This window comes from Solanum stenotomum, chromosome 3 (genome assembly GCF_019186545.1).
Source record: "Solanum stenotomum isolate F172 chromosome 3, ASM1918654v1, whole genome shotgun sequence".
NCBI lineage: Eukaryota > Viridiplantae > Streptophyta > Magnoliopsida > Solanales > Solanaceae > Solanum > Solanum stenotomum.
In genome coordinates, this window is record NC_064284.1 from 18314628 (window position 1) to 18328852 (window position 14225).

A 14225-nucleotide genomic window follows, 5' to 3' on the forward strand; every position below is an offset into this window, starting at 1 on the left:
ACACTTATCATCACCAAATCATAGTAAATTAATATGGTTTGATGTCAAACACTTAAATCTTTGCAACTATCAACCAATTTTTCAGTGCATCTGAATGCTATAAAAATTTAGTCCATGTTTTGTAAGAAAATGCACTCATAACTGATCATGCAAACCTCTTTGGGAATGTTTCTACATACGCATGTTTTATTTCAAGTACACAATCTTATGTTTCAATCCTAGTTGAGATACGGCAAAAAGGAAGAGAATACACTATGCTAATCCAATTTTGCTGGCTCTTGAATGTTATTTGAAGCATCAATGGGTTTACAGCTGCATAATCCTAATAAAACTTCCTACTAAATCGTTCCACTTTTTAACTATCTAGGTGATATAGTGGAGTAACTGCATGTAGCATTAGATGATGGCTGAGTAGTCATAGTGAAGGAACTGAACTGATTGAGCTCCCTTTTCATAGACTTGTATACATGATCTAAGCCTTCTTCTATTAACTCTAAAACAGTTTGTGGCATTGGTGGCATATCAATGTCAACTGATCCTTCCAACATCTTCACCACTTCACCCATTGTAGGCCTTGTTGAAACCTCATCCTGGATACACCAAAAGGCAACCATCAAAGCTCTTATTAGCTCTTCTTTTTCGATTGCCCCTTCGAGTCTTCTGTCTACAACTTTTTCTGGTGTTCCTTCTGTCATTTCCTGAAAAAACAACAAAAAAGGAAGCATATGCAGCACCTTCAATACTTGTAGTTTTTTAAGTTTGCAAGAAATGGAATAATATAATAAGGTCCATCTGGTGCACTAGGCAGTTATTTAAACGGGTTGAACTTGTGACCTCTTGATCAAGAAATGGAAATGAGCTACAAAAGTTGATCAACTGAGTACCTTGTAAGCCCATCCAGGGTAAAAGAAGTCCACAGCATCACAAGTCATATCAAGATTTCTCCGGCCACCTATTATTTCTAGTAGCAGCATTCCATAGCTGTAAACATCAGCTTTTACAGTAATGGGTCGGTTGCTGACCCACTCGGGGGCTAAATAACCTCTGGTTCCTCGGACCATAGTAACAACATGGGAGTGCTCTCTCCCCATCAATTTTGCTAGTCCAAAATCAGAAACTTTAGGACAAAAATCCTCATCCAAAAGTATGTTCTCCGGCTTGATGTCGCAGTGTATGATCCTGTTCCTGCATTGCTCATGAAAATACGCTATCCCTTGTGCAGTACCAATGGCTACGCGAAAACGTGTAGGCCAAACTAGCAGTCTATCTCTGTTACTATATGAATGGAATATCCACTTGTCCAATGAGCCATTTTTCATAAACTCATACACTAGTAGCCTGTTGGAAGAAAAAAACTGTGCTGTTAAATGGTGTAATATGACATGCTTACCTACTTTGACACAATTCAGCCATCAAATTACAACGAAATCAGTTACTTACCTTCGTGTTCCCTCAGAACAGTATCCACATAGACGCACCAAGTTCATATGATGCATAGAGCCAATGGTATTGACCTCTGTTATAAATTCCCTCTCTCCATGAGGTAAAACTTTGTCAAGCTTCTTTACTGCTATCAATGTTCCGTCTCCTAGGCTTCCCTTGTATACACTTCCAAATCCACCTGTTAACGCAACATTATTACTATGGTCAAATCTTGTTATGATGGAAAATTCAATTGTCGTAGTTTGGATTTTCTGTGTTTCTGAGTAATACTGGATAAGAAATGAAATAATACTTGTGTCTTTACCTGTTCCAAGTAACTCAGAAAAATTATTTGTCCGTTGTTGCAAGTCACGATAGCTGAAACTAATTGGAGCTCCTGATAAGATCAAAGAGCCATCAAGGGCTCTCTTTAAGGATCTTTTCCTATGGATATTGATATACAACAGACAGCCGAGCAGCACGATCAGAACAGTCATGCTTAGGACTATAGGAAGTATCAATACCTTGTCGTGTTTACTCTGTGAATCGTCTGATGAATTCCCATTTTGTTTGTCACCATTAACACCAAATGAGCCATTGGCATCAACCTTGATGAATAAAGTTGAGCCAGGATCCTCAAATCCACCAAATTCCAAGCTTCTTAGGACCCAACAGTAAGGCTTTTCCTCATTGAGACCGTAAACAGAAGCAACACAGTTACAATTTGATAAGCAAGCATTCCCACATTTGGACACTGAATTTATATCACTATAATTTGCTATTACGGATGATTCTGAGAAATAGTAAGTCGTCTGTTGAACCGTAGAAATCTTGAACTGGGAAGTTAAGTTTTCATGATGAGGTCCACATTTTCCTGTCAATGAAGAATTTCCAGAACACGAAATATCATTTCCCACCTTAGACGTGCCTGGCAAACACGTACAAGAAGCATTTGTTTTACTTCTGTCTAAATTACATATCCCATTGCCACAAATTCCAGCAATGTCACATGGATTGGACACAGCTGCCCACTCTGCAACCCATTGTCTTGATCCATTCACATCATTGTCCCATCGATACAAACGTAGATTTCCATTAGCCTCGAGAATCAACCGTCTTAAAACAGATGGTTTATTCCAATTAGATTGATTCAAAGCAGAGAATAGACCTCCATAATCACCATCATTTTTGTACACATAAACTGCTCCATCCAAAGACGAGCCATAAACAATACCAAAGCTTCCCGCTTGATCCAAGACTGCAACAACATCTCCTGTCACGTTCGATATATCAGGTCCTGACCAATAAGAATAATTGCTGTAAAGTTCAGGTGACATATCAAGGGACTCAGGCACATTGTAAGTCAATCCAAGGTTAAGTGATGTAGGCTGCTGCAACATTTTTAACGTGTAATAGCCTCCAAGGGAAGGCGATTTTGATGATATTAATTCTAGTGACGCGGTTAAAGGTTGGCCAGGTAATAGAGTATCTGATGGATGTAAAAAGCTCTGCCACACAATGCTTAGGTTGTCGGTGTATAGAACAAAGTTGCCATTTTCAGACATGACAGCCGTCTCAACGCCAGCTTCTGAGGTGTTTGATGCCCATACAGTGGTGCCTCTGTCCGTCAACAAGAGATTTCCAGTGTTGTCGAACTCCAAGACCGCGTCTTTGGTGACTGGAGAGTTTCTATTCAGATGATGGACACAAAATGAAAGGGTTGGCCAATAAGAAACATATACCTGCAAAAGCTTTAGTAAAACTAGGGATGGAGGAATACATTCTGCTTAATTTCTTCCAAGTCTAATATCATAACTAAAGAACCTATAATTCAAACTTATGTCTACATGTTTTAAGCATTTGAAGAAATTCTAGTTTTACATTAACTCAAATTAAACTTGTCTACATGTTTTAAGCATTTTGGAGAAATTCTATTTTCACATTAACATTCACAGCTTCTTGCCCTTATTTTGAAGAAAAAGAAATCCATACTAGTTCACATTGGAGAAATAGTGAGTTTAACTTCTATACACTAGGTCAGCTAAATGATAACTACGTGTAAACTCCATAAAAGCGGAATCAGTAACATAGAGAATAAGACATGTTATAATGCATGACTTGTACTCCCTCTGTTTCAATTTGTTTGTCTTAGTCTGACTAGACATGGAGTTTAAGAAAGTAAACATAACTTTTTAATCTCGTGGAGTCATGGTCTTAAACTAAAGGTATGCTTATTGTACTAAAATTCTTTTTAATTTTGTGATCTTAAACCTATGATGCGAGATGTTGAGATTAATGAGTTTCCAAATTGGGAAAGATGCATTCTTCTTTAAACAAACTAAAAATAAAAATGAAAGTAAGATAAACAAATTGAAACAGACGGAGTATTAATTTTACAAGCTTTTCAAGAAAATTAGTACTTAATATAGAAAGTTGTTATACTTACATGTTAGGTGACCAAACCAATGTTGTATCCCCTGGAATTTGTGCAAACCAAATAGACAATTGATATTGATCATGTGATTCTGTTGTTGGAGTGAAGCCAAATGCAAATGTTTTATTATCAGAAAACCATGCTTGGTTCTCTTTAGCTAACAATCTTGAACCCAAAACCACCCCACTAACTGACTCAATGTAGCAACAAAGCTCTGCTAGAAACAACAAAAGCACTAAGGCAAAAGCAGAGTAGAGCAAATTTGAAGCCATTTGAACCATTCAGCATTAAGTTGGTTATAGTGAAAATTCTCTTTTTTTATCAAGAAAATGAGCTTCAATTAGAGTAAAACATTAGGGTCCTTATAAATAAAGAAAGAAGACTTTCTAAATTTGGAGTTAAAAAGATATCAACACGTGGATAATGGTGGTTGAGCTACAAAGTTGAAAAAAAAGACCAAAATTCTTGGATGTTTTTTTGGTCGGTTATGTTATTTGATGGCACGTGTTTACTTAAAATCATTGTTGATTTCATTTCAACTATAAATAGACCAAATTGCCAAACTTTAAAAGCTGGAGCGCAGTTATTCTTGTTTTCACATTTTCTCATAGACTTCAGCAACATATAAGGAACTACCAAGAACATGATATATACTCCTACTAGCTTTGACACCTATGCATTTTTTTTTTAAAATGTAGGTATTTAGAGGCGAATTCAGAATTGAGAGTTAGTAAAATGAATGCGATCTTATTAAATATAGAGATAATGGTTAAATTGTCATTTTTTTTTCGAGTTTCATAATCCAATTATTAGCTAATTATCTTTTTGCGAGTTTCACGCGGTAACTATTGATTGTTTACTTTTCCTACTTGAAATATCATCATCTACTTAACTAGGTGTGTTTTAATACATAAATGGTGATAGTTTAGATAGGGAAATAGAACAACTAATAGTTGGATTGAGAAACTCGTAAAAAAATAATAGTTCATATGTTTTTGACAATTAACTCCAATACATATGTGTGTGGAAATATGACTCTTCTGTCTAACTCAACCTCTAAAGCTAACTCATAAAAAAACATTGTACCTCATTTTCTCAATTAATGTAAAACTTAACACTCCTCACATGTCCAAAACTCATCTTGAGCGTGGATTAAGGGCCCCAATGCAACAAGAAGGGGCAATGGGGTCTACTTCTATACCATTTACTAGAAACCGGAGAAAAATAACTTCGTATTTTATTTCACTAGATAAGCAATGTATAAATACAATACATTTTATACTAATTACAAACGAAACAAATAAAGAAGCAATCCTACAAATATACTATTTATATTATATAACTATGTATACATTAGTAGGAAATTAAGAACTCTATATACTTTCTTAACAATATACATACAATTTAAGTTATTACTTTTATATAATTCGGGCTAAAGTAACAAGTTTAATTTGTATTCAAATAATAACTCAACTCTAAAGCAGCCTCCGAACATACAGAAATAATCAAATTGTGGGCTACTTTTAACTTATCGTATGTTGACTATGTTGTACCAATAATTGACACTGAAAATGATGGCACCGGCTATTAAGCTTTTTGTCAACACCTAACAATAGAACAAGTTGTTTATCTGGACAAGTAACTGCAGATTTGATCTTAGTCTAAAATATTATATTTGAGGTTAACTTTCTGCTATTTTCTGTTTAGTTATCAAGGTTACGTGATCCTTGTTCAAACGGAAATTACTGGAAAATTATATATGATATACAGTACGTATACACGTTATATACATTGTCATGGTGGCATGTTCCAATTCGATTTCAACTTTGAATTTTGACTTCAAATTATCTACAATCCTCCTCAAATCTTGTATAGTATTCCCAAATAATCCCAACTATACCTACTCAAAGAACTACTACAAACTTTCAAATACAAGTTCAGTTGCATTTTTTTTTTTAAATCCAGGATATTCCGCAGCCGCTACAACCTCTGCCCTTTGGGTGAGGATTCAGTTGCAATTTAAGGATATATTTGTGTCACTCCATGGATTTGGAATATCTGCTCTTAATTTTTTTTTTGGGTTTAAATCGCTAAGCCTAATCTTATCCTGACAATATATAGCTATAAGCAATAATTATAGGAAAAATTAGCAAACTAGTCACAATCTCTAACATAATTATTAAAAACATCTACATTTTAAAATTATTATTAAAAATGTCAAAATGTCAATATTTTAGGAAATAAATTGTATCCTAATATAATTAATTTTTTTTTCTTTTATTTCTCAAATGAGGCCCACAGGCCACATTGAACCAATTTCTACATCACTGTCGAGTAAAAAAGAAAAAAAAATCACTCACTACTCACTTACTCATCTTTCTTGGTTTTACCCTAACTCACTACTTTCTCTCTCTTCCTGTTTTCACCACTTTTGACTTATTTCTTGTTCAAGAAAATTAACTCTTCAATTTTTCACAATTTGTTCAAGAAATTTCTCAATTAATTCAAAAGATTATGATTTATAAAGGTAAATTCAAAGTCACCAATTTTTTTGTGAGATTTCTTGTGATTTTGTTTTCATATTCACCAAGTATTTTATATTTCGAATTTATGTATTTTAAATTTTTCGTCTTTTTTCAATTTTGATGTGAGTTTGTTTTCATATTCACCAAGTATTTCGTGAGATTTCGTCTTTTAAACACTATTATCTGATATTTTTTGTGATTCTTTTTTTATATTTGAGATTTTAGTATATTGTAGTAATCTACATTAGCATTCATACATCATATATTGTTTGATTTTTTATACATTTATATTTAATAATTTCGTATTTTGCATGATTAGAAAATTAATGCTTCCCATAACTACATTAATACATACAAATTCATATTTATATATCAGACACAATTGTATTAGAATTTTTTTTCCAGAATGCACTATTAGAAAATTGTGTATTTTTCCTCCTTAGTTAAAACATAAATTTGTATCCACCAGTACTCAATTGTATTCATTACTCACTACAAATCAACAATAAATTATTATAACACATAAATTTCGTTGATTGTATCCAAAATTAGTTACTCACTACTTAATTATACTGGGATACAATATATTTGTTGTATTCAAAAACACCAGATACAAAAATTAAAATTGTATCCTTACTCAATTGCAGGGGCGGACCCATAGTGGTTCAAGTGGGTTCAATTGAACCCACTTCATCGAAAAATTTTGTATTTTACATATATAAATTAATTGTAAGTTCGTTCATATAACTAAAATGAACCCACTCTTTACACAATGAATGGCGTGGATCAGTGGTGAATGGGTTCATTTTCGTGCCATGAACCCAAGTTCGAACCTCAGTTATTAGTTAAGTGTTTTTTTTTTATGTTTGTATTTGTAAAATTGTCAATAATTTAGACAATAAGTTCATAGTTTTAAATATTCTCTCAGATTCATATTATTTTATCATTTTCTTTTTTACATGCATATTAAGAAATCATTAAGAAGAAAATAATTTTACTAATTCACCCCTTAAAAACTTCTTGCGAATTTTACAAATAAATGTAACACTTTCAAAAAGAATTAATTACAAGGATAATATATGAAAATTTTGATTAATGCTTTATTGATTTAGTAAGGTGGACAACTAATTTTAGTAAAATAAACAATTATTATGAAACGGATGAGTAGTACTTAGTTTTATTTTTTGAAGTATACAAAATTATGTATTTATTTTCCTTTTTACTTGGTATACACGAAAGTTAGGATAGTGCATTTTTATTTATTTATTATTTTACTAATTTTTATTTATTTATGGTTTTCAAAATTGTTATAGTTTTAGTCTTATATTTATGAGTAATAAGTAGCTTGTTAAATTGAAAATATGTGGAAAATTTTCTTGTAAGTAGATAAAAAATTAATAGAGTATATTTTTTGTTAGGAATATCATCTCAAAATAATTTGTTAAGGATATAATTAAAAAAAACTGATAATTATTATTATTGATTGTTGCCATGATTATTTGTAACTTGAACCCACTTGAACAAAATTCTAGGTCCGCCACTGCTCAATTGTATCCAGTATTCAATACAAATCAACAATAAATTATTATAACACATACATTTTGCCGATTGTATCCCAAATTAGCTACTCATTACATAATTGTATTGGAATATAATATATTTGTTGTATTCAAAAACACCAGCTACAAAAACAAAAAAACACGCACTTTCATTCATTATAAATCCTAGAATTGCTACAATTTCGTAAAAAGGTTAAAATCTCAACACATACAAACATTCCACTGCATTCATCACAAAAAAAAAAAAAAAATTCTACCCAATTTTCTAGTCGAGATTTACGAATATCACCTATAAACAAATTAAATAATTGACAATTAAAAAAAAAAACTTACTCATTTTTTTTGAGTTTTCACCGACAATATCAAACTTTAAAGAAATTTGTGTAATTGACTTTGCTATCCAAAATGATCGAGATTGAATTCGGAAAAGAGTTGACTGATTCAAAACTTGTTTTTGAAATTTTTAAGAATAATGGAGAAAGACTCTTCAAAGAACAATGTATTTCTCCTTTGAATACGTAACTGATGAAAATTTTGAAAGATTTTTACCTTTTAAAAATATTTTGTCCATGATTTTCTCCATTCTGTTGTTAAGTATATGTATTCTTTCCCATTAAACAAATTAAAAAAAAAATACATAACTCAGCCCTTAACAGACTAAAATATTGACATTTTAAATAAATATTGAAAATACGGCTAAGGAGTCCTATAAGAAGCTAAAATATTGTTGTTTTGAAAATTTTCCCATAATTATATATACATGTTAATTTCTCTTAAATATAGGCATATAAAACGAAGCAAACATAAATGTCAAATTGCGAGGGAATGGATATAATTTCCTTCCCTAAACTTTCTATGTATACTTCTTAATTAATTATCCAATAGAAAAGAGCTCTCTTAATTATCATCCACCCGTTCATGTTTACTATTTCTTGTAATTTTAGTGAATTTTCATACATAAACGTTGTTCCCTATTGATAATATTAAGTTCAAATAAAATCATATCTAAACATGAACATATATCTCACACACTGAGTACTGACACACACACATATAAATATATATTATAACCGTTATTAGGTTGAAGAAAAAGAAAATAGGAAATAGGAATTAACAGGTAGTAATATATTCCCATTAACATAGATAATAAGAACGAATTGTCATTAGATTTATTCTAATTATTAATAAAAACGATGTTAGACATAGTTATATATATTGATTCATTTTTTCAGATACGAAGGAAATTATTAGGGTGGATGGATGAAGGTGGGAAGGAAGGGCAGCAGCTGTTGATGCAGCAATCGGTGTAGTCAGGCTCCCCATTACACATATCGCACAAGTAATCGCTGCACAGATCAGTGCAAGAGTCGCCATCCACTGCATAGCTTGGCGAAATAATTGCCACCATCATCAACACTGCTATTATTGTACCTTGCAACTTCATCACTCTTTCTTTCTCTCTCTCTCTCTTTGCTGGATTGATTTCTTTACGTGTACTGTGATCTCTTTATGTTGTGAACATCATGCAAATTTATAGAGAGAGACAACCCTTAAAAAATAATGTCACACAGGTGGAGCCAAGGTTAAGAGTTTGAGGTTCTAAATCAATTTTGTTTGCGGGTTCACATGTTAATATACATATATTTATTAATTTTCTAATACAAATATAGGGTCTACAAAAAATGCTAGTGGGTTCGTCCGAACCCATAAACTCCCTCCTAGCGGAGTGCAGTGTGTTTGTTTGGAAGGGAAAAAAAATTAAGTGATTTTCGTGTTGTTTCACTAATAATAATAAATTTATATAAAAGATACGACAAAACTAATTTATTTTTAGTTAAATTTTTGTTCTGGATTTTCAGTTTTAGGAAATAATACAATTTATGGGACAGTGTAATATTTTCTTAAATTGTTCAGAGGTCAGGTTTAGCCCCCGGTTTTGTATTATTCTTAACTGATTTTATATATACTCAGGAACATGCAGGTCTTTTGTGATTAAAATAAAATAAAATCAAAGAGTATTTATATATTGTTTAGACTATTATAGAAATTGACCATGGGTGAGTCAATCTCAAAAGTTAAGCTCATGAGAGAAATATTTTTCAAGATCATATAAATGTCTACTTTTTTTAAACATAGTATATTAGAGTAGGATCCATTTAAATTTTTTGTTTTCTAATATTGATCCCCATATTATATTGTTTATGCTTCGGATGTCTAGTTCTAGACCTGCGATGAGGGATGTTGAATCTTACATCGGTTATTAAAGGTATATTATTTATGCTTTGGATGTCTAGTTCTAGACCTGCGATGAGGGGTGTTGAATCTCATATCGCTTATTAAAGGTATGAGCGATTGACAATCCTCCCCTCAAAAAAAGTGTTTTTAACCTTTCAACTGTTCGGCCAAACAGGCTCGCAAGTTCAATATATCGAAGGCACTTTTTTTATATTTCAAATCAGTTCAAATTAATAGCAGTTTTTCAACCTCAGATTTTTCGGTAAAATTTTTAAATAAATATGTGATTAATGATTTGTGGTTCAAATATTTCTTTAGTCCTAGCAAAATATAACTATCTAAGGTGTTTCTTAAAAAAATAACACAAAATGTGACGTGAGTGATGTTCAATAAAAACTAACAAATAAATTGCATAAAATAAATATACATTACAAATTAATAAGTCATAATGAAAATGATCATAACATAAAAATATCATGTCAAGCCAAAATAAATACGATTAATAAGTATTAACTACGTGACTGTACATAAAAGAAAAAAATCAATGTATTTCAACTTTCTAAACGAATGGAAAACTAAAAAATAAATATCCCATATTATTATCTTTTTTAGTATTGAACTAAATTTCTTTTTGTTAGCATTAGTTGATTTGATTTTGATTTGAGGTTTATTTGAGTTACTTACCTCATGGGCAATAAAATGTATTGGATCATTTAAAATTTTAAATCCAAGCTTAAAATAATATATTAAACAATAGAAACTATAAAAAAGAAGAAGAAATATTTATATATTATTTAATATTATATGTATGCATGTAGTGTTGGATGGTTTGATTCGATTTGAAATTTTAAAGTTATAATTAAATCAAATTAATTAAGCTCAATATCAGACCAAATCAAACAAAATCATTAATAATTTTTTTTCCGATACAACTCATCAATTTCATACGATTTTCAAATTTTTTATATAGTACTATCTAATCACAAAATATTTGACCGTAATTAGATATTAAAAATTGAAATTAATTAGCTCTGTACCAAACACACCCTTAACGCACAAAGGAGGAAGAGAAAAAAAATTATTTGGGCAATAATTGAGCTTAATTACTACATATAGGCCCACATGAAATAACCAAACAGTTACATGCATCTTTCAATTCTGAAGTGGAATAACAGAAAAAGGTTGCCTAACTTTAATTAATTGTGTTTTTATATCTTTTGACCTACACTATTGAGTACTAACGTTATCAAAATACGCAACTTATTAATTTAATTAGTTGTTTGGACATTATTTAAAAATGAACTGATTTAAAAATTGAAATAGTTTATATGTAATTTGAATTATTAAGTTGCACTTTTACTTAAAAATATAAAAAATCTATAATTTGTGAAATATAATTTACGAAAAGTGAAAAATTATCAAAATTTGATTAACTCTTATACAATCTTATCAAATGAGTAAATCATAGTTCATAAACAAAGTATCGAAATATATTAAGACACAAAATTAATAAATCACATATTTTCATGCAGTACTAAAAACCGAGTTCTTTTCCACCATGAATCAGTGAGAAATTTCTGCTATAATTTCTCCATTCCATTCCACGAAAGTTTCGAACTTCTACAACAGATCAAGACCACTAAAATCGCAATAATTATATTGAGGTAGATGTAAAATTAAATATTACACGGACACAACAAATACATTGACAAAAAGTCAAATTCAAAAATCATAACAATTCAAGCGCAATGAGCGTTGCACTGAATAGCAAAGAGGATGAAGAAGGAAGCAGATGAAGATGTAAGAGTACAACAAGTTGCTGAACAAATTTAGATAAAGTTGTTGGAGAGCCTTATGAACAACCGTAGATTATCACATATATAATTATACATAGATGCATGTTTTCATTAAGTAAGTTGTGGTGGTTCTTATGTTGTTTTTTTTATCATGTTGCTCAAACTTTTTTAAAATGATATTGCATTTTTGTTGAATCATTAAAAAAAAGCACTACTTTTAAATAATTTGACGATAAACATTCGTGGACCTTTTTAAAGAGTCTAGACAACATGCGTTTTTATCTGTTATATTATTGTTATTATTAGATTTTGGCATATTTTAGTTCCTAAAGAGAAAAAAAATATATTATCCGTTTCTAACCATGAGAAGTAAGTTTAGATGAGAAGTTTTGTATTTGTCTTGAAGATATTATTTTCTTTTTAGGAGGAAAAACTTTTTTTTTTTAATCTTGGTTGTATTAACCAAAGACATAAAGTATCGGCTCAGAGTGTTTTCAATATCGAAATATTTATGCTAAAAGCTATTGTCATGCAATTTTAGCGACAGATCTTAAGTCAAGAATCAAAAAACAAATATACGCTTTTGATTTTTGACATCATCGGACATCGTATAGACAAGCAATATGACTATAAATTTATATGTATTTTGGTTCTATTTCAAAACTCCTAAATGTTAGAGAAACGTATATATATACAATGTAACAATTATCGTTGAGATAAAAAGTTTTATAATATCAAATATTGGGGCAACATGTGGTCAGATTAAAAAACAAGAATATTTGTATATCCACAAATTATAAGGGAAAAGCATCAATTTTTCATTTTATTTTATAAGCTAAGAACTGAAACGGCATGAGACAAAATAAATAAGTATACATTACAAAACTACTTCAGTTTTACCCACTTATTTTTTTTTTCTGTAAATCATATTTGTTCACTAATTCACCAATTTCATCTCTCTTTTGCAAATACGATAAATTGGGTAATTTCATCTCTCACTTAGGCATAATTTTCTCAATTTTATATGTCATTTCGGCACTTGCTTATATTATTCGATTGGTACTTTGATAGTAGAGTTTTTACTTCTACATTCCATTAAATCTCTATTAATTTTCGTAGATCCAATTTTTTGCTATGTTCCATTAGACCTTTCACTGACTAACAAAAGATCACTTGCAAAAAAAAATTCAACATCAATTATGTTTAACATTTGATCTCACAATTTATCATGCTTCTTTTGATCACACTTTATTAAAAAGTTTATATTGAAAAAAAGAACAATCAAATATAAGTACATCAATTTGAACCCAAAAAAAATAGCCTATAATGGTCCGCAGTATTATAAAATCTAAATTTATCGAGAATATCTGATCATATGGACATTTCACAATTTATGAGCGATCTGAAATAGGATTGTTATTTTTTTGAATTTCAGTTTCCAACATACAAAGTTATTGTAAAAGTAAGTTCCATTCAGAACTGATCCGCATGAAGTACATGCTCAGAAATCAACATGAGAACATGCATAAATACAAATTGAGTTCAAATTAAAAGTTAATAAACAATCAGAAATCAAATCAATTTTACTCAAAAAAAAATAAACTCAATTTTGCAACTGAATTTTGAAACACAATATTATCTAATCTCTTATTTGAAATATATGAGAAGTCGTGATTATCATTAATATTAGAAATCTCATCCACATAACTTGAAGATTCTTGCGCACGGCCGGTTGATACATGTGATGCTATAAGTAGTGGCTCTTTTACTAAGCAAGTCCGTTAGAGAATCGAAAGAAAATTGTTTTAATTTCAATGCTTTTTACTGAGTTGCGTTGTTATGTAATACATTTGCTCCAGTGGATCAAAACTAGTTCTACAATGAAGATTCTAGAATAGAGTAGAAAAATATGCTTAGCTAAATTGTTTCATCACCTCCTATAAATAGAGGCGGTCCATTTGAGTTGTAAGCAACAAAGCAGGAAACTAAGTAATAAAGCAAGTGAGTAAGAAAGCAAGAGAACAAACAAGTGTGTGCTCAAGTAAATAATGTTTCTGAAGTAAGCAGCAAGTATCATCAAGATTGTAAGACTGAAGCGGATTCTTACTTTGATATAATAAAATTTAAGTTGTGAGACATTGATTGTGCCCGTTGTCTCCAAACAATAATATTCAACATTTTTAACATGTGGGCCGACCTTTTTCAGCATGTTATTTGATTGTTTACATTATTATTTTTTGGTATAATACTCAGG

General features: G+C 30.6%; 1 protein-coding gene across 1 annotated transcript; it reads right to left on the reverse strand.

The window, feature by feature from the left end:
- Positions 1–80: 80 nt before the first annotated feature.
- LOC125860983 (G-type lectin S-receptor-like serine/threonine-protein kinase At5g24080) lies at positions 81–4185 on the reverse strand. The gene is made up of 5 exons (XM_049541044.1): positions 3869–4185; positions 1748–3111; positions 1441–1621; positions 885–1338; positions 81–698 (listed from the first exon to the last, which is right to left on the reverse strand). The coding sequence occupies exons 1-5, from the start codon at positions 4135–4137 to the stop codon at positions 360–362; spliced, it is 2607 nt and encodes an 868-aa protein (XP_049397001.1). The 5' UTR covers positions 4138–4185; the 3' UTR covers positions 81–359.
- Positions 4186–14225: the final 10040 nt, after the last annotated feature.

Excerpts from the sequence above, each read along its gene's own strand:
- LOC125860983 (XM_049541044.1), bottom strand. The coding sequence starts at position 4,137 with ATGGTTCAAATGGCTTCAAATTTGCTCTACTCTGCTTTTGCCTTAGTG. Across the intron at positions 1,622-1,747 it reads TTCTGAGTTACTTGGAACAG|GTGGATTTGGAAGTGTATAC; the intron begins GTAAAGACACAA and ends TTGCGTTAACAG. Across the intron at positions 1,339-1,440 it reads TGTTCTGAGGGAACACGAAG|GCTACTAGTGTATGAGTTTA; the intron begins GTAAGTAACTGA and ends TTCTTCCAACAG.